Here is a 23,659-nt window from a genome sequence, read left to right as displayed (position 1 = left end):
TGCAGGACACATTAGTGAAAGTTTGAGGAAAATAAGGCATTTTTAAAGTTTCTACACAGTCATGCTGGATAAGAAGACTACTAGAGTGTATGATGTCACATGTGTAGAAGGATATTGCAAAGAGAATTCTAAATGATTTCATTGTTTTAAAAAGGTCCACATGCCCTCAATTCATGTTGAAAGGGTATACTAATGGTATTCCCCCTGCCTTCTGAAAGAGGTGAGACAAGTGCTCTTTTATTGTATGAGAAAAGAGAAAATATGTTGAATTTTCCATATATTTTCTTTTTCAATACCATTCTATGCATGTGACATCAAGTTGTAGTAGTTTTTTCATCCAATGGTGGCATTGAAACTTCAAAAATGTGCAACTTTTGAACAAATTGTCTGATTTTCCTCAAACTTTCACTTATGTATTCTTTGCAATGTGATATGGAGCTGATACCCCAATTCTTGTGTTAACATACAAAAAGAAAGAAAAAAACAACAAAAACAAATGCAAAATCAAAACCCCACGAATAATTCATGGATTGTGTATGAACGTCCTGGAAGAAGAAGAAAAAAATAGATATTGATCTTTTTTTTCCTTCAGAATCGCATGATGCATCTTTCGGTACTATGTCTTGGGCTGCGTTTATCATCTTTACCCTGTTCAAACGCCTTTCAAAAGCCGTTTCCAAAGCCCTTTTGAAAGCTGTTTCCAAAGCCCTTTAGAAACGGCTTCCAAAATAGTTGCGTTTATCAACTCTTCACCAACATGATAACTGGCCTGTCACTGCACAGCTGCATTGCGCAATTCGACCTGAGGAGAAGAGGTCACATAAGGCGTGCATGGTTCGTAACTGCAGTACAAAGCCGTTTCAAAACAGCTTTGTGTTTATCTTGCTTCAAAAGGCTTCTAGAAACAGGTTTAGGAAACCTGTTTTGGAAAGCACAAATTTGCGGCTTTCGAAAAGGCTTTCCGAAAAGGCTTTCAAAACAGCTTTGTGTTTATCATCTCGTAAAAATTCCCTGAAAGCCATTTGGAAAACCTGTTTCTGCAGAGAAAAAGAGTTGATAAACGCACCCTTGGATGACAATAGCCAAGATCACACTCTAGTCATTGTTTGAATAGGCATATATGCGCAGGTGGGAGATTTTATAAGTGTTTCGCTTGCAGTATCAACAGAGCTGAATGAAATAGATTATTGCATCACAATCTGAAAACTGATAACTCTTACATGTAAATAGGCCTTTGCTACTGTAGTCAACATTGCGCATCACGCCAGCAACCTGTTGGTACTATTCACTTGATACCTACCAATCGTACTCATCATGCCTGCAACCTTGTATCAAGTTTCCACTCCAGTGCAACTTGGCGCCAAGATTATCTGATGATTGTACAAATGCAGAAATGATGGGAAGGTGCAGCAAAGTTTTGTGTACATAAGAACCTGCTCTCATTGGGAAGAACTACCATTTTTGTTGCAACTGATTGACAAATTCCCCTTCATCAATTCAAATGTCAATCAGTTGCAACAAAAAGAACTTAATGCAAGAGTCATTGATTTGAATAACTGCTGCACTATTCTGGAAAAGGAGCAGGCTGGTGGTAGATTAAATAGTAACTTTTTGAATGAAAGGAACAATAAATCACTTTAAACATTATTAGGTATGCAAGAAAATGTGTATTTGAAAAAACAAAATCAACAGCATACTGTGAAAGTGGAAATTTTCGCGGTGTTGAAATTTTCGCGCATTTCGCGCATCCAGAAGCTATCGCGAAAATAAAAGCAAGTGAATATTTTTGCCTGCCATATAATCCAGTAGCTGAGGTCGTGATTCCGCGGAATGAAAAACACGTGAAATTCTTCTTACCCAGCTGACTGCGAAAAATTAGTCGCGCGAAAATATCAGTATTTACAGTAATAGGTGTGTCAGCATTGCAAAGAAATGATTCTCACCGGCAAAGAAAGAGCAGTTTATTTATTTATTTATTTTTTTAAACGGGTACCGGGTATAGCCTTTGTGTCGTGATTTGACCATTTGTGGATTAGATCAATCGGCAATCTATGCAGCTTGTAAACATTGGTAGTTCCTCTGTGTTGCGTTTCTGTGTTCAAGCAATCTAGTAAAGCTAATATTTGTCTTCAAAACATCTGATATCTTTATATTGTTATGTATTAAAAGGGGAAAAAGGTCCTGAATCTATTACCCCCCCCCCCAACAAAAAATTAAAAAAATAAAAATAAAAATAAAAATAAAAAATCACTGAATGCAAAGCAGCTATCTTAGAATCTTCATTTTCAGTGAAACAGCTTTTTATATTGTATTATGAATTAAAAGTATATCGATGAAACATATTCTAGTTTTCAAAATCTACAGAATATCATTAAGTGAAGGTCTTTACAAGTATGGTTCATGTTGAAGAGGGATAAATTTTTAAATATTACTCTATGAAGATGGAATTAAAATCTGTGATTTTATCTCTTAAGACCATTACAAGACTCTTTGCTCTTGTTGCACAATGAGATCCCACTATTCACTATTACACTCTTGCACCAATATGAGAATAATACACAATTTACCCTGTCAGGATCTAGTGTCATACGGTAGCTTTGAAAAAGTTGCCATGTGTGAGTACCAATACAGATAAATCACAATTTTGCCGAAGATACTAGTTTTCAATTGGCAGTACAGTACTTCATTCACACATTGTACACAGGAAAATATTTTCATGCATTGCAGGGCTTTTCAGGTTGAGCGCTGTTTTTTTTTTTTTTTTTAATCCTTTGCAAAGGATTATACTCTCACGCTCTCGGCATTCCTAATTCTGAATGAATAATAGTAGTACTTCTCTTGAATGCGATTGCAGTTATTAATTTTCCCAACAGATTAAAAGACACCTCATGTCTGATCTATTTGTAGATACTGCTGGAATGACCATATTCTATTACTCCCATAATAATGAAGATAAGGAGGCTGTGATAACGGAAGAAATCAACGCTCTTGTCAGTGAACTTGATTGGTAGTGGCGCAGACTACTTTGTTCTGTAATTCTTATTGTTCAGCATTCTAAAACAAACAACAACATGCAATATCCTTAGCAGTGTAGGGATACATGTACAGTGAAAAGGACATTTAAATATATTAAGAAGCTTATGTGCAATGGAAAAGAAAAAGTGATATTTGGTATTAAAAGATGAGATGTCACAGTTTCAAGAATTGGAAAAAGAAGTTTAATTCAGCGTGTATTGTTTGTTCCTATTAAAGGAGTTATTATTTTACACCCTAGAATAAGCCTTCAAAAAGCTTGGGATAATGTAGATAGAGTTAGCCAAAGAATTCAGAAATTAAATGACAGGAATGTTTAGCCATGTAGTGTCTGTTGCACTTTATTTCAGATCAATTTTTTTCACATAATTAGATATATGGCCACGTGATGGTGAGGATATCTTGAATTTACACAAGTCAACAGGCATTTGCAGTGCATAGTTCCTTGATACTAATAGTCACTTGTATAGCATGGTAGTAGATGGGACTCACACCTCAAATTTCTATTAAAAAGCCTCTCTAAATAGCTATGTGCCAAATTCCAGAGAGCAACTATGATCAAACCATTTTACAATACTCATGCCTCTAGACTTTTATGCACTCTGCTGAACTTCTTTCCATAATCATTTGATTTCTGAGGTAGATTTCAGTGACTCATTTTGAGAGTCATCCCTAGGGGAAGATTTTATGATTTTAAGGTTTTCTATTAAAGGGAATTTTCTTCCCTTCTTTCTTCTATGACTGGAACCCTATTGCTGGAAAATAAGCTTCTTGTTAGCTTTAACAACTTTTCTAGATTTAGAAATTGATGTAGCTATTTAAATGTTTCTACCATGGGCATGATATATTCTTGTTAGAGGAATAAAAGTTTCTTCATTGGTAGCACTCCAGTTATTTAAACACAATTAGGGACAATGTGTATGTTTGAAGGACAAAAGTTTGCAAAGAAACTTGCATTCTAGAAATGATTATCCTCCACATCAAGGGCTAGATTCTGAGTTCATTATACTTTATACGTGTAGAGTGTAAGTGCCTTTTGTGGAGAATCTGTTTATCTCATAGTCATTGAAGGTGACAGGCTAGGATCAAATCTTTCCATGGAGGGCCTTAAGTTCTAAGAATGGCATATAAGCATGTAAGTGAGAGATTAGTTTTGAATTTTAATTTATCTGTAAGGTGCACAATTTAGGATCAAACAAAGTTATGTAAAGACACAGAGCTGTATAATGGACTAAAATATAAAGGGAATGTGTACTCTTTTACTTACAAGTTGTGTTTGTCTGATGAGCAATTTATATGTCAACTTTTTTTTTGGAGGGGGGTGAGGGGGAGGGGTGTTGTATCATTGTTTACCCTTGGTTTTTTTGTTTGCTAAATGTGTTTACTGTGCCTTACCTTCCAGTCCAAAGTCTGTTATGATGACCATATTATGGGATTGGGTTGCTTCTGCTGTTTAGCCTAGGTGTACAAGACCCAATTTAGATTCCAGGTTGATTTGCATAGCATTGCACTTTTCCCCCAGTATGATAATCATTAGATATTTGCCTTTCCTATTTAAAATGAAATCACTGTTCCTTTGCACTTTGTGCACTGACCAGTTTGTTGTCAGCAAAATAAACAGTAAAGCATTACTAAAATGACCCAACCCTGGCTGGGTATCGTTGAAGTGTTTTGTTTTATGTTACCTGCTTTAGAAAACTAATGTATTGGAATGCAATGAGCATAATGTGCTTCCCTTGAGATTTCTGAAATATATTTGATAAGATATAACACTGTTTAATCATTTGAGTTAGGCCAACAATGCCTCTGCAAGGATGAAAGCAAAAACACTTGGATAGCCTGGGAAAAATAATAACAACAAGTTTGATTGCAGCTACAGTACTGTACTGTAGATATTTGAGCATTTCTGACTGGATGGTTTGAGTAGATAGAAAAGAGAGAAAAAAGGAGAAAGAAAAGATTCAAGGTAATTCTATGGGTAGTGGTGGCAGTAAGTAAAATGAAGGGTCTGAATGTACCTCTAGTCATGGTATGGTCTAGTGGACATGAGGAACACACCTCTCTGCAATGATGGGTGTAAAGCTGCTTGATACAAAGTCCCAATAGAAGCCTCGCTGAGATTTGCACTGCCAGACAACGGAATCAACATTCCCTTCCATATACGAGGTTTGCTTGTTCGCTCGGCCCGCGATGAATCGACTCGGCTTTGGCTCCAAGAAGCAGGACGAGGAAGCTATTCTCGAGAGCTACAAGTCCTACTCCGAGTCTGTCGATGACACCGCCACCGTTGCACCCTCCCCGCCCCCTCTCGGTAGGACAGCTGTGGTGGTAGTGTGCATCTAACCCACCTGTAGTGTACGGTAGAGCTGTGGGGAGTGCTAGTGATTGTGTTGATGTTTAGTAAGGGCATCTTTGAGTAGGATTTCGAGGGAGCAGTCCTTGGCAATTCATGGGTAGTGGCTGGCTGTGTGGACTCCAGCGGTCTCATGAATTGGATATACCGTATTGACCATTCATGAGGAGATAAGAGTAGTTTGCTTTGGACGCATCCAAGAATGTATTTTGCTGTCACCAAATCCCAAACGGACATTTCACAGCCAGTTCTGCTGGGTAAGAATCATATATTCAAGAGTGTGTATACCATGTTTCTCTTTGCTTTGGTGGACATATGTACACTTGTATAGAAGGATGTTATGCAAGGTTTTCTGTAGCCCAGCCTGTATCAGGCAGCTGTGTGTTGTCTTTACGTAACCTAATTTCTTTTCTTTATCTTTTGCAAACATCTATTGTATTGTTGGTAGAAATGCTTAGTTTTAGAGCCAAACCTTTGTAGATTTACCCTACACTGTACGTAAATCTGAACTCTTATTGTCAAAGAAGTCCTTGTCAATTCTGAGATACTGCACTATTACTTGCTAGGTTTTATCAAGTTTTGATTGTTTTTTTTTTCAATGATAAAAGAATGTATGTTTTTCTAATTTTGTTTATCATTTGAAATGAATTTGGTAGCCATTTATTTTGTTATACAGATTTCACTAAAACCACAAGTGATTGAATCAAGATAAGCAGGAAATAGATCAGTCCCACTGCGAATTGAACAGAGAATTAGAGGATACTTTTGTTGGTGGTAGTGCTGAAGTTGTGTGTGTGTGTGTGTGTGTGTGTGTGTGTGTGTGTGCGTGTGTGTGTCTGTGTTTGTGTGTGTTGTAGGTGAAAATGAACAATCAATTGTCGATGAATAACTTGTAAAATAGAGTTTTTACCCTGGACATTTGTATGATAAATACTGCTACAGAGCGGAATGACATCTTCCGCTCAAGTAAGATGCAATATCATGAAGCACGCACTCAACCAGCTGAGCCTGCATGCTGTCCCAATTGATAAGTCATGGTATTAGATAGGCCTACTATAAAACATGATATATTCACCACATGAAATATTTGCGAATTAGAGGGGATATGAAATTTTCATGAATTGCCACTGGCATTCACTGCATAGTGTAGACAAGAAATTTTGTGTGCATTTTAATTTTGCAAATCTTGGCATTCGTTAAGTTAAAATGCATGTGAACATTCCTCATTTTACAGTAAACTGGCATGCATCACATCATTACACCGACACTGTGTGAACATGCAACCTGTAGGCATTATGTAATATCAAGCAGGAAGACATGGTTCAGTGATTACATAATATCTGTGAACTACAACTTGTACAACATCTAGTTTGAATGATGGAATGGCAAACTTTTAGAGGAACTGTAAAATAGTTATATTTGTACAAATATGCTGCCTGAAATCTTGTAAATTTCTTGACCAAATAGCCAGCCGGAGCTAGGAAAAACAACACTTGCTTACTGTAGGGGCTACCTTGTCTAAAGGAAAACTGAATAGATAAATAAGATTTTTTTTTTTTTTTTTTGGTGGAATAGTGCCAATTACATTAACTTTTGAAGTGGAAACCACATTGAATACTAAAGATTACAATCATATATGCCTGTAGGTATAGTACTAAGGGGCCAATTGAGATTAAACTATTTCGATTGCTTTGTTTTGGGATGATCATGGTAGTGGTTTGAGGTTTAAGAAAAAGCTTTCGAAAAGTAGGCCTAAATGTCCTACTACGGTTTACCTTTATAGTGCTGATCATGGGGGAGTAAGTAATGAATTTTAGGAAAGTCAACAAATTAACATTATAATGGGGCAGAGAATGCAGGAAATTATTCTCTATTTGATTGCATACTATATCTTTGTTCGTGCATGCGTACATGTATACAGTATGTAAGGAAGGGCAGGGCACTTGGTGTGTGCTGGTAGGCACCAGTACATAAAGTGGAGGAGTAATCATATTTGTTCTGCAATTCAGCTGATGTGCAGTATGATGCACTTTACATTTACCAGCCATGTTTACTTGTAACAGTGACAGCACAGTAGATGTATCGATGTGTCAAACAGGTAGTGTCAGCACATTGTATTACACTCTATTCTGTAGTGTACACTGCAGATTTGTTTTGCATCTAAGAACAAGTCTTTCATGTTGTTTTGTTTACTCCAGTTGTGAATTGAGGTAAAACAGGGAGGTCGGCTACTTTGAATACTGTGTTCTTGCTACGGTATGTTGCCTTGTAGACTCTTACAGCAGCTTCTTGAGGCTGTCCTCAAAATATTTTCTCTACATGACTCAATGACATGATCAGTCAATTGTGTCTTAAGACCTTTAACTTTTTAAAACTTTTTTTTTACACCATTGAAACAAGCCAAACAAACACATTATTAACTGAAATTGATTTGGATGCATTTCTGGAGCAAGGGAATGTATGAACCCCATTCTTATCCTGTGGCGTGGGACCATGAAGAGTTAAAATTTATATTCAAGGCTGACATGCTGTAAGTCAATTTTCTTTGACAATGTACATATGTCTGCATAGAATAAGGGATTGCAGTAAGGAATTAGGCCTACATATTTTATATCTGGGTTTGTAAAAGTTTCTACTAAAGTGCCAAAGATGACGACTGCTATGATGGAGAACCTACACTGTATATGAATGTTCATCACAAAACCAACACCAAATGCGTGAACCACTTTTGTGTGAGAACTCAAAATAAGCGAAATGGCTCATATTGCCAATTTTCATTGTATCGTATTTTCTAAAAGAATAATACTACTACGTAGTCCTTAAGTTTGTTATAATAGATGAATGGCAAATTGTCTTTCTTTCTTTTTTTTTTCAGGGGGGGGGCAGGTTTTCTGAATGACTCTTTTTCAGTCTGACGTACAAGTATTAACCCATTGAGGATGGACCTCTTTTGCTACAACATGCATTTCCCATACACACCTGCCCGAGTATACTCGCAGCTCGTCCTCAATGGGTTAATAGTACATTGTAGGCTTTCACCTTGTTACTCATTTGCATTACAGAAAGCCCTTTACCCACTCTTCCCTTTCAACTCTAGTGACTTGAGTTGGTATTAGTCTGAATTTAATGAGTATGCAATTATATCAGCTTTATAGTAGCAATTTATCCCCTTCATAGCGGTTCCATCAGGAGTTTCATAACCTATTCTTTGTCCCATTCATTGCACAGAGCACTCACTATAGGTGACATTTAAAAAGCAAGTGAATAGACCCTAAACTTCAGAACCTTATGAACACTTTCCAGAGGGGGATTTCTTTCTGTTATTTAGATGGGTGAGGGAAGTCCATTCGTATCTACATACATGTACATTGTAGGTAGGTAGCCTATTGTCATCACTAAAGCTATGTATGTGTCTGCTCTTTCAGAATCTGTCCTTTGAAAATTGTAATCCATGTCTGGCAACTTCTGGTGGTTTTTTGGGGCAGGGTTACATATAGAATGATCTATCCAGAACCTCTGAAATGCTATTTGAGGGGGATGTTAAGAGCTTAAGAAGGTATTAAGTCAAAAGACTGAATCTTCCCAAAAGCAAAAGTCAGTCAACATGTTTTCTTTGGCTGCCATCTTTCAGCAACAACTACAGCTGTAGCTCCTGTAAAAGTACCTCTGCTAGTACATTTGAGGTGATTTTTTATTTTTTTTTCGAATTGTGCAGATCAATGGATAGTCATGAAAGTTCTCAAAACTATTGCCATCTGTAAAACCAGTGCATTGTGTATTGTCTCCCTGGTGGGGAATCCCTAACTTTTCTCCTAATAAGGGAAAAGAGTTGTTTCTTTATAGTCCCATCACTGAAGTATTTGATTGTGACTTTTAAGTCACCCACAAAACATTGTCAAATACAGTTGTAAGTCTCACTTTGGGAAGTACTGAATATATCATGTATAAAACTTAGGTAATATGTGATACATTCAGTATGCACAAACTAGATACAATTTCTATATACTGTATAAACATTATTTTGCGTACAGATATTTTCGCAAATGAGGAGGTCACAGACATTTTCGCGAGCTGTTGTTTTCGCGAATTGACGCTGAGGCTTTATGCGCTATTGAAATTGTGGTCCAACTGGAAATCGCAAAATTCACGAAAATGAAACCCTTGCGAAAATAACAGCTTATACAGTATTTTCACTTCATGCCATAGTGTGTACCCAACTTACGTACTTGAATCCGTAATGTGCTGCTGGCCTCATTTGCTATTTATTCATGTGAATTTGTTCTGTGGAAGAACATTCTGAAGTCTGCCTGTGGAAAACCAATGCCAATGATTTGCTGTCACATGATCCAGTGTCAATCCAATTGTTGGTATATTGACTGAATCTGCTTTATTTGACGGAGGATGATAGGAACATGAAGGATACTCATCCTTCTTTTTCACGCACTGGTGTGTGGGCTGTGATGTTTGGAACAATTATGATGTGCACAATCGCATATTGTGCGACTAGACCAAGTGTCATCGTTTGTATCTACTGCAGTCGGTATGACAGAGACATGGTTGAATAAGAAATCTCTCTTTAAAACAGAAGGATGAATTGGAATACAGATTTTGTGAAATTGTGTATATAGTGTTATGTGTGTGGAACCATTTTGCAGATGAGCATCGCTGTGAGAAATAAAGCTCATTCGCTCTTATGAGGTATTGTATGCATCTTCAAGAATTCAGAACTGAATATGTTTGGTCAGTCATCTTCAGTTTGGTACAGTTTTTCTGTACTTGATATGTTACACTTAACAGATTTGTATAAATGCATTTTTCTGTTGTCTGAATTTCCTGGAAATTATAGGACTTTGAGTATGGAGATGTACATTCGTTATTATTAACAAGACTTTTTTTTTCTTTCATGTGCACTGCAGGGTTTGAAGGGGTGCAGCCCGAAGCAGCAGCTACCGCCAACCCCCAGGAAATTGAGCTAACGGAGACTCCGGAAGCACCTCCCACTGACAAGGAGGACCAGCCACTTCATGAAGGGGTAAACACTACTACTACGTGTACCTCCTCCTTTACTCTCCACCTCTCTCTCTCTCTCGTCTCATATCATTCTTGCCCCCCTCCAGACTGACTATACCCTATCTGTGAGTCATTGGACAACCTTTTTGTTTATCTCTGTATTCTTTTTATTTGTTTATTTGTTTATTTGCTTGTTAGTTTACCTATAGTTTAATTGATCAATTAAATTAATTAATTAATTAATTAATTAATTTATTTATCTATCTATCTATCTATCTATCTATCTATCTATCTATCTATCTATCTATCTATCTATCTATCTATCTATCTATCTATAATATGTTGATTTTGTTTTGGTATAGGGTACAAACAATGTAGCTCTGTCAGTGGCTAAAAACATTGTCTTTTCTCAGAGGTCCTACAAGTAAGATTACAAGAAACATCTACTTGTGAGGATGGAGACTGAAACACAAAGAATTTCTCTTCCAGGCTGTCAGACCAGCTCTCAACAAGTTTCCATCAAAAGTCTTCCAGGTTATATGACTAATATATATGATTATTCAGTGTCCCTTCATCTACCACCACCACCAAACATTTGAAAAGAAACAAAAATACCTTGTGTACTATATTAAATGTATTCAGAATTATAGATATTTTCTTTCTTTTTTTTTGGGGGGGGGGGGGAGGTTGAGGGATGGGGATGGGGGGGGGGGACGCAACTGCATATGACAGTACTTGATATTTAGTTTGCATTTAGTTGAAAATGATATTGAGAATGCTATCAAAGAAGTTCAAGTTCTGTGTATGTATTTGCTATTTTTTTGGTCTTTTTCCTTCAGTGAAAAAAAGGGACAATGTAAGAAACCATATTGCCCAGAGGACATTATCCCAGTCAACCAAATGGCTTATTGACAACAGTTTTTTTTTCCACCTGTATACTTAAGGATGGAATATTTGTACATGTAATATACACAAAATTAAATTTCTTTTGAGTATTCTTGTTGATATTTTGATGTAAAAATTGTCCCATTTGTCATAATGATTTCATTTGTACAAATGGAGAAGTAAGACCAACTGAAACTGAAACTGAAATTCTAGAAACTTGAACAGACTATACAAAGATGATGGGTTGTTTTTTCTGTAAGTGTGAGGAAGAAGGAAAAGGTATCATATAAATTCAGAGAATGTAAACGAGAAATTATGCATTAAAGTGTCCTATAGCCACCTGCCTGCCAGCGTAACAAGTTAATTACCACTGGAGTGTTGCATGGAGCTTTTATGATGGCATTTTTCAGAAAGAGCTGGGCTACCTCTCGGAAGTTTTTATTTATGTATTGAAACAACTTGTGGGGCCCTCATTCCGTTTGCTGCCCTGTACTCTGAGTTTTAAATGTGCTCAAATTGGACACAAGCGAAATCCCAACCAAACACCAGAACCCACTGCACTATTTGTGTATGAGATAGAATGTCAAGTTTTCTTGCATGTATATTAGAAATAAAAGATTGCATATATTCTCTCTGTTTTGTGAATTTAGATAGCTAAAAGTCAGTGTAACCTTTTGCCCACACCATACTGAGGGACAAAAATTCCACAAGCTCACTAAAGATAAGCTAGAAAGCAGGTTGAATATATTCATTCAGTGGAATACTTAATAATTTGGTAAGACCTTCAATCAACTGTTAATTGCTGTGAAATACAAGCTACAATAGTTATTAAAGAGGGCTGGAATTTAAGCCTCACGCATGCATTAGAAAAAAAAGATTAATTGACAGATATAAAGAGGAAAAGAAAAAGTTCAAAGTATTCATGTTCCACTCACGAGTTAATCTCACTACTAACACCTTGTTGACATATATTATAAACATAGCATATCTTTGCATCGGGTACATATGTGGGAAGGTGTGTTGAATGTAGGGATCGTTCAGGTTTCGTGCCCTGTGGCTTTAGGTTAATTATTGACATGGTTGTGGGTGGTGTATTTAGATTAAGAACAGAGGTGCCCTAGGCAAAAAAAAAAAAAAAACCCTTAAAGTTATCCCACGCAAATAGTTTTGAAAATGGAGGCAGAAATTATTCAGTAATAAACTATGAGGTTAGAGGGTTGCATTTGTTCATACCATATTCAAATAGATTGTTCATGGGAGTTTTTGTGTTCAAAATGGGTTTCAGTAATGGAAACAAAATAGAGGTGACTGTTGCACTGTTGGAGTTGAGTGTAATCTAAAATGTAAGGTAAGAGCAGTATGTGTTGACAATTTGACAGAGAACATTGTATGTCAGAAGTACAGTACGATGTAATAGCATAAATGCCACAGATTGCTTAAAATTGAGGGCAGAATTGGACAAAGGTTTTGATTAGAAATTAATAGAATAGGGTCTTACACATGGATTTTTTAAATACTTTTTTTGTGACTTCTATTTCAAAGTGGTTTCTGTATAAATGTAAGAGGCCATGAATTATTATTTTGTTTTCTAAAAGAGATTGAATGCCTTTTTGGTGGATCCTGTACAAGGGCCTGGTGTCCTATAAGAATTTGAACACCTTTTTGAGAGAACAACAACAACAAAAACAAAAACAAATCAGTGGCAGTTCATCAACAAAGCCAAAAAAAAAAAAAAAAAGTTAGGTAAAATGTACATTGTTTGAGCAACATTCCAGTTTGAAAATGGTGCATCATCCATCAGGCTCCAGGACAGATGACTTTGATACTAACATTTTAAAAAGTTCACTTTGTACCAGAGCATACAAAATGAACTTTTTAAAATGTTAGTATCAGAGTCTTAACCATGTTGATTTTGTTGATATACACATAGTTTAAGTGTTCTTATTTGTTTTCCGTGATACCTCAGAAATTTGAAATAATTTGTTGTCAACAAAAATGCTCTTGGTGGGCGCAAAGGAAAGAAAAAAAAAATGAATGAAATATTCACGTAGACTCTATTTAAACTCGTCGTACAATTGGTGATCATGGAAGCAGTGTATTTCACATTTCAGTGGTTTGACCTTTCATCAAACTATTTCCAGCAAAAAAGTGTGGGATTGTAGGCATAGCAGTCCTACAATGTCAGTTTCCTTGTTTACATATTGACTTTAAAACCACAACCCTCTCAACTTACATTTTGTACTTCCATCCCAATCTGTTTGAGTAATCTATGGATTGTGTGTGTTTGAATTTGGGAACTGTTTGGCCCGTGGGAATGAAGTCTTGCCAAGTCAGATGTGGTTCAAATCCTATTTTTCTATTTGATGTTATTCAGAAAATGTATTAATTAGAACTCTGCTATCATTCGTCATTATTTTTTTCTGTAACAAATTAAAGTTCATCATCAGATTCATTCCTACATATCATCTAGGCATTGTACATGTACTTTGTCAGCATCGTGTGTTACCTTTCGAATCATATCTTGTGATTTTCACTCATAGACCTATGTGTTCTGTGGATCACAATGCTGCAGTTTTCCTCTGTGTATGGGGGGGGGGGGGGGGGGGTGAGGGGTTATGGAGAGCTATAAAAAACAAAGAACCAAGGAAATTAACATTGGAAATGACAAACTCTGGGACTGAAAATATGGTAACATTGCAGATCTTCATTCTCGGCTAGTGATGTAATATGGTCTCATTATCTTGGTATTGCAAATGACGAGGAACATTGTCGGTTTGATTTACAGCTACATTTGTAGATTTCAAGTGAAATAGGGCAAACTTTCCTGTAGTAAAGTTGATTTTGATTATTAATTTATTTCATTTAGTTATTGAGTTGTATTGTATTAATATACGTTGTGCTTCTTTTACATAAATGGTCTGATTTTTTCATACAGCGCGCATGATACTGGTTGCTACTTGGTATCAAAAGAGCGCAGTTCAAAGCATTTTAAAATGATTAAGAGTAAAGAACTCCCTTTTTCATAGGTTGTAAAAAGGAAGCTGCATATTGTGTTTTAATTCATTAGTGTAGGTATTAGCCTAAACTGCTAGTGAAAGTCTTATGTGTATAATATAAACATCAGTATTCAGTTGCATGTTGTTCAGTAAATCCAGTTTCATTCATTGGAATTGGCTGCAGAGGTTCTGTGAAAATATGTTGTGAAACCATCCATTTTATCCGTTCAAATTTCTATGTATGGCATTATATTATAGATAGTGCTTGGATTTCTCTCTCTTTTTTTTTTTTTTACTTGATGTCAATTTGACTGACTGATTGCGCAGAGTTTGTAGAATACAAATGTATGTAGATGTAGAAGCTTTTTACTGAGGCATGTACACTCATAGTTATACTTCTGGTCCACTATGTTTGTTCATAGTTTTGTGTCATAGTGAGCTTCATTTCATCTTACATTGTGACTCTACAGTGTACATTGTAGCTAGAATGTTTTCTTTGCTTTTCAATTGGTGCTCACATCTGTTTCACTATTTAGAGCCTCTATCCCAAGTTCCCAACCTGGGAAGAGAACAATGTTACACCCCAGCATCAGGTCAGTGTGTTTCTGCGTGGGTGTGTCTACCAATCAGGCCCCTCCCTCCCCACAACTGTTCCATGAGTGAGCTCCCTTTGCCCCCATCTACCTTCCCCTAATGGTTGCATGCTACAAGAGACAGATGTGGCTAGACACCATGCATGGTTTCAGCTGAGTTTCACCGAGAACAATTTAGCACAACTTCTAGTCCTGCAGAATTTACGTTTTATATCCAATCTTGTGCCCCCCCCAAAAAAAAAGCTCATCGGATTTGAATATAACAACAGACCTAAATCAACTTTTTGACAAGTTTTCAAAGACTTCATTATTGCAGTATGATACTGCATAAGCTGTTATTTTTGCATACAGATATTTTCGCAGGGGAACAGGTCACAGACATTTTCGTGGGGGAGCAGGTCTCGCACATTTTCGCGAGATGTTGTTTTTCGCAAATTGACACTGAGGCTATTGAATAAGTACACTATCAGCCTAGCACGTGGCGACATTTTCGCATGTTCTTAAATTCGCAGTCCAACAGTTATTCGTGAAATTTGCGAAAATTATACCCTCGCGAAAATAACAGCTTTAACAGTAGGTGTAACGAGCACAAATGTTGTGTACTGTTCCGCTGTGTGATGTCGTGTACTCATACACTGTACTTGTATCCCTATGCAACATTTTGTTTAGGGAACTCTTTTAGTCCATGAGAGCATGATTGTTCTTTCAGGAAAAAGAATGCGAAAGAAAATGAATGATTCTTCCACCCTGTTTTAAACCTAACAATAATTGACCCAGTATAAAGTAATATAACATTCCAATACATTTTTTAGCTGTGTGTTCTTGAAGCATAAACTCTTTCTGGTACTGTGTTGGCAGGAACACAGTTCTTCCCACTGACACACCATCTGAAGTGGATATCTGGTAAAAAGACTTGCCCATACATGTACAGCAAAGGGGCAAGCCAGTATGTGTTTTCCAATGAGCAGTAACATATTTCATGAATTTGCTAGTAAAAGTAAATGACAAGTGATCCCTCCCTGATTGCTGCCCTCCAATATTTTATGTTTCTAAATTTAGCTGCGTGCTTAATTGTGCATGTGTGTGTGCGTGTGTGTACATACACCACATATAATGTGTGTTTGTTGCACTACAATACAGCATTCTTTGCCAGGGACATACCTGTAGTTTGATAACCTTTAGAAAAAGCTTTTGTAATCTGGTTTTATAAAAAGAACCAGTCATCTTCATATGATTTAGGTAGCCTATGTGTGTGGCAAATACAGAACAGCACGAGTCAATGCAGAAATTGCCTTTGTACCAAATATTAAATGGATGTCATGTCTGTGGCTGACATGTTATGTAACAGATGTACATAAACAAGTTACTTAGTCACTTATCAATTCTGGAAAGAGGTGTCCATGTGCATACACATGGCTAGTTACATCTAAATCCTCTGACCTCGTATTAAACCTGAGCAAGTTTCATATACATTCTGTACAGGTACCCAGTTCTTTTCAAAAGCATTTTTAAAGAAGTATAGACTTTGTTTGCTTTGAAAGCAAACTTGTTTGTTGCCATGATTTTGTAGGTTTTGTAACATGGGCTTGAAGACCACCAGTTTATGAATTTTAATGGGCAGCTTTTTAAAATTGTTTTGGAAAACTTGTAGTTGATATGCACCCAAGTAATGATGTAATCTCTCATAATGAGTTAAGTTTATTATGTACAGATCATGACAAATGATATATATTTGTATTTTTTCATTGCATGCTTGATTCACATTTTGTCATTCTCAGGGATGCTCTTTTGAAAATCAACAACACTTTTAAAAATAATTATTTGATATCAACAGTGACCCCTCATTTTGAAACACAAATTATTGTTTGCAAGTGTATGTGTGGAATTGTTTTGTTCTAATGAAATTTATCGGGGGCTGAAAGTGTAGATGATGGAATGTTTCCTTTTCTGTAAAGTTTACCCATTTTTCTTTTGTTCTGTTATGTGTGTGTGTGTGTGGGGGGGGGGGGGAAGTGGGGCACTAGGACCATTTTCTTCCCTTTTCATAATCTATGCAGTATTGCTATTGGGGGCATTAATTTGAACCACAATATACTCTGAGTAGTATAGTATTCACGGCTGTATTAAAAAGATTGCACTTTTTTCATTGCTTGATGAATTTCCCAAAACTTCTCCCTCTTTGACAGACCCCTCTCCTCTCTGCCCGCAAGCATGTATGTGTAAGTGTTTGATAGTCTGGTCTCCAGACTGCAAAATAGCCAGACAACTATAAAGTACATGGCTCTGCACTATGTACTTGTGTTTAGAATCATATGGAGAGAGTAGATACCATGTAAGTGTAGATGACATCTTCAATGTTCACATACTTTTATGTATTTCATTGTCAGCCATTCTGTATCCAGAAACATGCAGTTGTGTGTTTATATCTAACAAGGACAATCTTAGTCTGGAAAGAAGGCAATCAATCTCTTGCATTCTCATTGTGACAGTGTGAGTAACCACAAAAGTACAAGGATTGTATAAAAGGGACAGAATGAGTTAACAATAATTGTTGATTCCTCTTTTGTGCAGTTATGTCCTCTCCCATTTCAGTTGAATATGATGCATTACTTATGTTGGATTTTTTATTTTCATGTGCTGTTTACAAATTGCCATGTATTAAATGTTATTGTTTTTTTGTGTGTTTGTGTGTATGCAGATGTGCACATGACATGGTAATTTTTCCAAATTGGCAAGTCACTTTGTATGAACATTTTGCCAAGTTGCTCAATTGTCCAGTTTATGTACAAATGCGTGTTGTATTTGTACAGTCATCACTCATTTTTATGTCGTCATGACAAGGTGACTGGACTGTTATTAACACTTTTTATTTTTTCCCCCATATCTCTGTCATTTATAGCACTTATATCCAAACTTACTAGAGAATGTTGAGATACCAGAGGTAAAGACATCCATGACGATTGCAGCATGTGTGACATTTGTATCACATACACTACTGCACATGTGTGTGTGTGTGTGTGTGTGTGTGAGTGTGTGTGTGTGTGTGTGTGTGTTATTTGTTCAAGATTCAAAGGCAGTAGTATGCAAAGCTTTTCTTTTCTTTGCTTTCACGCTTCAGTATCAAATTTAATTCTTATTTTATAAGCTAAAAAGTTTTACTCTTAGTATTTCACTCCCCCAACCCCCAAAAAGAGAAAAAAAAAATCTAATGTGAAAAATTAAAATAATTTACCTAAATGTTGTGATAGAGAGATTTTTGCAAATAAGGAAAATGCAAAATATGATTTGGCAATGCAGTTTCATGTTTACAAACTCATGTTAATCAAGCAAGACAGTTGAAAAAGGTCACACTCTTGCAGTGCCTAATTATACAATTGCCTAACACGTACATGCATGTGCACTTTGAAAGTAAACAATTCATCAGTGACATTAAAGATATTGATCTCTGAAATAGTTTATCTCATGGTGTGGTAGGAAATCTTTTCAACCTGCTATTTCTTTTTCAAGTATTTGTTAAACATGATACTTTAAACCCCATTTGATACACAACAACAAAACTGAATGTGTTGTCTGTCTGCATCTATATTGAACCACAGAACACATTTAATGATTTATTCAGTTCGTCCTCACCTCTGTAATATCAAATCTTAGAAGTAACAACTCTGAGTGATTTGCCTTTGGTTTTTCCTTTATAATTTGGTTTGTTGTTTTTTTAATGTACAATGCTGTAAATTCCATCAGTAGTGTCTTTGTAATTGTGCATGACTGTGTGTCAGTTTATTATGTGATAACTTTGTGTGTCTTTGGCACTTTTTTATTGTGAGTTTTAGTTTGCTGTGCACTGAACTAGATTGCCAGTGTTATTCATTTAATATCTCAGGTTTAATATCAGTGACACCCCAAAAGACAAACAAACAAAAATTATGTGCTTGATCAGGGTTACCTTCTATGCTGGCATGAGCGTAGTATTAGTTTTTATGCAAGAGCAGGTGCATGTCCAGTACTGTGGACAGAATATGTGAGTTTCATGGTACAATGTAAATCAAATGTATGGGAGTTTCATCTTCTGGTCAAGATACTGTCAGATGAACCAGTGAAATTGCAATGATGAATGACAATGCTCTATAGATTAAATTCTGTATAGTGCGTATTGTTTCATAGTCAAAAGGCAGCACCTCAAAAACCCGCAGACAAGCTTTGCTGTTGTTGACATGAATTCTGTAATGCAAACATTACACGGTTGAAATGGAAACTGCAGCAGATGAAATTACAAGCTCTTCAAAAGGCAACGTATACATGTACAAGGGTCAGAAATATTTCTATACTTGAATACAATGGTGAAACAAGCTGTTTTTATACATTGCTGTTAAAGTTCTCATAAAGTAGAAATCTTCAAGACCCCCCCCCCCCCCCCCCCCCCCCCCCCCGCCATTTCTGACACACTTTGTAGGCCTGGAGTCAAGATTATGTGTTTTCAGTGTCTCATTTGTCATTACTTTAGTATAGGGATGTCAGTTTATTAGCTGTAATACATTTATTATCATTTCTAACCAACATTTGTATAACATGCATCAACATAGCACTGAGTCTTAGAGTGCATTTTTTTTCTTTTAAAAAATTTTTTCGTGCTACAATATGTAGCAGCTCTCTACTGCAAATATTTCTTCCCATATAAATCAAATCTATCTGAACATTGCATTTGATGTCAGTGTAGTGCATGTCCAATGTAAGGTCTGGTCCTATCTGTGTAATTATTGCATTTGGTGTCACCATAGTGCATGCCCCATGTAAGGTCTTCTTTCTATAAATTCAAGGGAAATAAAAGGGTATTCAAAGAATGTCTTGGCTTTTAGTTGAAAACATGTATAACATTGATCCATTTTTCCACATATTTTTTTTTCTGCAAATGTGCCACGCTGTTTTACTGTGCGAAGAAATGCTAAAACTAAACGATAAAGAGTTGAAAAGATTGTTTTGTTATAAATATATGCATTTGCTCTATAGAAATGTTAACCCGTCGAGGACGGTTTGATTTTGCTACAACACGCATTTCCCATAGACACCTGCCCAAGTATACTTGGGACTCGTCCTCAACGGGTTAATATACCCATGCCAATCTTTGTTTGCATGAAAGGATCTGATTAATGTGTTAAAGGGACAGTGCTGCATTTGGTGATTGGGTTTTAATATGATGAGACACATTTGCGAGAGTGTTGAATCTACATAGAGCATCAAAATGGTATTGTTCTCCTTCTCTAGTATACTTCACAGACATTTTCATTGTCAATTGACACCAAATTCCCCAACATACAGAACTGAAATCTCCCTGATTCTGAATGGAAACTCCCTGAAAATAGCAATATTTCTCCATGTCATGAGAAGAGAATAAAAAATGCTCTGAGTATAAATGCATACATGCAAATTCATGTAATCATGAATAACCCAATTTGCATATATCTGCATATTCATAAAGATATTCCCAAGTTTGGAGGCATTGTAACCTTTTTGAGATGCATTTTTAAACACAGATTTCCCTAAAAAAGTCACTATCTTATTCTTTCCTGATTTTGATGTGGTCAATGCTAGCAGCCCTGCACCATGGTGGTGTTATTATGCATGGGTTCATTTTTTTTTTAATGTCTATGATGTGCCATTTGTGATGCTTTGTGTTTACTTTTATACAGTTTGTAGTCCTCCAAGACTTATAAATTCTATTGCTTGTTCAATGAACATAGATTATGGTCAAATGGTACAGGAATTCTCAAAGCTATATTACATGAGACAAAAAGTAACACCGTATGGCTGTATTTCCCTGAGAGGCACAGCTGCTTTTTAGTCATGGCTGAAAAACAAATTTAATACTGTTTGAGTTGAATACTTAAGTCATAAGGGGCTTCAATTGTTCTCATGTTTTCTTCAATGATGACATGAGAAGTGAAGAAATGTGAAAGTTTTTAGTCAATAGAGAAATTACTTTGCTGTGAAGTTTAGTGACAACCACAACTTCCAAAATACGGTTCAAAATGCTTTGCTAGACGGAATTTGAATTTACAGCGTGTACACATTTTGTAGCCACAAGCTACAGATACTTCATTATTTTTTTTCCAGAAATGTCCTCTTTTTCCATTTTTGAAATAGAATTACTGATTACTTTGACTCCCAGTATCAGGGAAATATGATGTAATTCAAGCTTTTGTAGCGAGATTGGGAGAAAGGGACCCAGTGGGATGGATTAATACCTCTAGAGTTATTCCCAGTCTCTAGAGTTATTCCTAACACTATTAAAAACAAACAAACAAACAAACAAACAAACCACAAAATTCTCCCTTATTTAATTCTGCCTTTTGCCTTTAATATTCCACCTGTCTCAGCAGTCGCCAGTCAAGAAGGAGGAGAGCACCTCCCAGGACCTCTTCTTCCGAGATGGCAAGCGCCGCATCGACTTCGTCCTGGCCTACCGAAAGATGGAGAGCGAGGAGAGGGAGGAGAAGCGGGTGCGGAAGCGGGCCAACTTCCAGGCCAACCTCAAGGAGGAGGGACTCGAGCTGGAGGAGGAGACCTCAGAGGTAATGTCTCCCAATCCGCAGCCAGCAGAGTGGCAAAGTTGACCCCCTCCTCTGCATTCAGAGCTCGGAGAAGGCACTCCTATCTCTCTCTGGAGCTCACGTGATAGGAAGAGTGTGATATTTGCACGTATGTATGTGTGGAGTGTGTGACTTCTGGTGTGCTTTTAAGTACAATGTAGTAGTCTTTTGTCTGAAACTTTGGTTCATGTGCCTTGGAAGAAACTAGAAAGTATCAGTGTCAAAAGGAAATAACTGAAAAGAACTATTGAAATATGTTGAAGGCAGTTTGCGTATGCTCGAAGAATTTCGCTTGAACCTGTTTCTTTCCTTTTAGTTTGCAAAGCACAATCTCCACTACTCATTGTGCTGAAGAAATTAAGTTCAAAGTTTGCATGAAGTGCAACTGCAGTTCATTCTATTCTGTTTAATCATACATTATCTTTTCTCTTGCTTGCAGTGAAGGCTAACATGTGTGATACTGATCTTTTTAGACATTTACAGTGGCAAGTCATGCCGCACATACAGTTGTGACAAACTCGAGACACACCATCAGTGTTCTTCTTGTATCATTGTTGGTACTTGTGATAAAAATGAATTATGGGGTAAAAAGAAATGGTAAGGAAAAATGGAGATGTGCTCCTTTCACATCAAGTTTATACCAATTGATTTCAGAGTAAGAACAAATAAGCCTTCGTCTTTGCTCTTCAAAAAATCAACACCAAAACAAAAACCAAAAGCAAACAACAAAAAAAAGAAAAGAAAGGTGGTTAGGAGCTACGTGCAGGTCAATTTGTTAATAGTTATTCATTGAATTCATTGCTTTTCAGTTTGTTTATGTGCGTAAGAGCAATTGCTTTTTTTTCTGATTATGCTGCATATGAGAGATACAGTGATAACTGTAATAAACTTGCTGCTGAAAATCACATGTGAAAAGTCAGCTGAATGCAATATGATTGCTTGCATGTAGTACTAGGACTGTTAGAAAAAAAAATGCATTATGGGCAAATACATGAATAGAAAATTTGCAGCTGTTTGGCAATCTTCTTTTTGATGATCAATAATCAATAAGAGATTGCTATAGCGGAATGTGAGGAATGTGAAGGAAAATTTATGTGTTCCTTTCCAAGGCACTGTTAACTGTACTCAGATGTAGAAGAATGACCCCCGTACAAGTTTACTGTCCCACATTAAGTGTATAGGATTGCATGGATAGGTTGCACTTTATGATTTGATTGACCTGTAAGGTTTACGAACAGTGCATGGTTGGGTTTTTTGTTTTTTGTTTTTGCAATGTGGTTGATGTTTCTTTGTTTTGGAAAACAGTAAGGGAAGTATTTTGGAAGCTGGATGTTATGTTGAATATTCATCTATTGGTAGGGTAGTTGGAAAGTGTGTGCTTTGTAGTTTGTAGAGAAGTATTTAGTGAATTGTACATTTCATGATTTGATTTGTTACATTGTTTGGGAGTAGAATTTGGATTCATTTCTCATTAGTTTTGTATTTTTGTAGTGAAAGAGCTTTGAAATGCATGTTTGCTTGATTTTTTCTTTGATTTCATCAGTGGCCAAAGAGTTGATGCAGTTATAATATACACAATGTGTATTTCTTATTTTCATCAGAACCCAAGCAAAATATCCAGCATCTTTTGCTTTTGTGATGCCTAGATAACATTGTTCACAAAAATGAATGTTTTATTTTCAAAAGTTGTGAACAGTGGATGAGGAAGAATCCTACAACCGAAGTTCAGAGCTGCTTACTAGTATGCTTTTTTCTTCATTTGGAATAATGAAAGTGTTTTTTAGAATTTGATTTATTATTCCTAGTGTGCAAAATATTTCTATTTTCAAACCAGAATATGGTTTCTGTTATGGAATATATTTTCACTCCATCAGTAAGTTTATTTGATCTGCGGCAGCCCTAGATTTTAGTTTAAAAATGTCATATGACATGCTCAAATTTCTAAAACATACATGTACTAACTGATAGAGAAACAAAGAAATCATTAAAGTTCTGCTTAACATTCCCTTTGAATTAAAAACAAAAACAAACCAAGACACCTATAATGACAGCAAAAGTGATACGTTGTGACATTAAATCATTTCTTTGGTCACCGTGTGTGTATTCTGTTTTAATTTGCACTTTGAAGCTCTCTAGGCATTGTTGTGTTGTAGCATGCCAATTAATGCTGAGATATTAACCCAAATATCTAATCCACTGTTTGAT

General features: G+C 36.4%; 1 protein-coding gene across 17 annotated transcripts in view; it reads left to right on the top strand.

Moving 5' to 3' along the window:
- Window positions 1-23,659, top strand: part of LOC139715872 (anoctamin-4-like) — a 127,650-nt gene that overhangs the window by 41,412 nt on the left and 62,579 nt on the right. For 7 of the 17 annotated variants that reach the window (XM_071627411.1, XM_071627413.1, XM_071627412.1 and 4 more), the window contains exons 1-4: window positions 4,929-5,344; window positions 10,303-10,418; window positions 17,770-17,811; window positions 21,245-21,436. In XM_071627411.1, the coding sequence (XP_071483512.1) occupies window positions 5,224-5,344; window positions 10,303-10,418; window positions 17,770-17,811; window positions 21,245-21,436 (471 nt within the window). In that variant the 5' untranslated portion in view covers window positions 4,929-5,223. Of the gene's footprint in view, window positions 1-4,928; window positions 5,345-5,420; window positions 5,644-10,302; window positions 10,419-17,769; window positions 17,812-21,241; window positions 21,437-23,659 lie in introns of those variants that run through there. The other 10 variants (XM_071627415.1, XM_071627424.1, XM_071627420.1 and 7 more) reach the window with 6 other exon arrangements.

This window comes from Diadema antillarum, unplaced genomic scaffold, assembly GCF_040938485.1.
Source record: "Diadema antillarum isolate AM-2024a unplaced genomic scaffold, OU_Dant_1.0 scf00000057, whole genome shotgun sequence".
Classification (NCBI taxonomy): domain Eukaryota; kingdom Metazoa; phylum Echinodermata; class Echinoidea; order Diadematoida; family Diadematidae; genus Diadema; species Diadema antillarum.
This window is presented reverse-complemented; position numbering and strand designations above follow the sequence as displayed.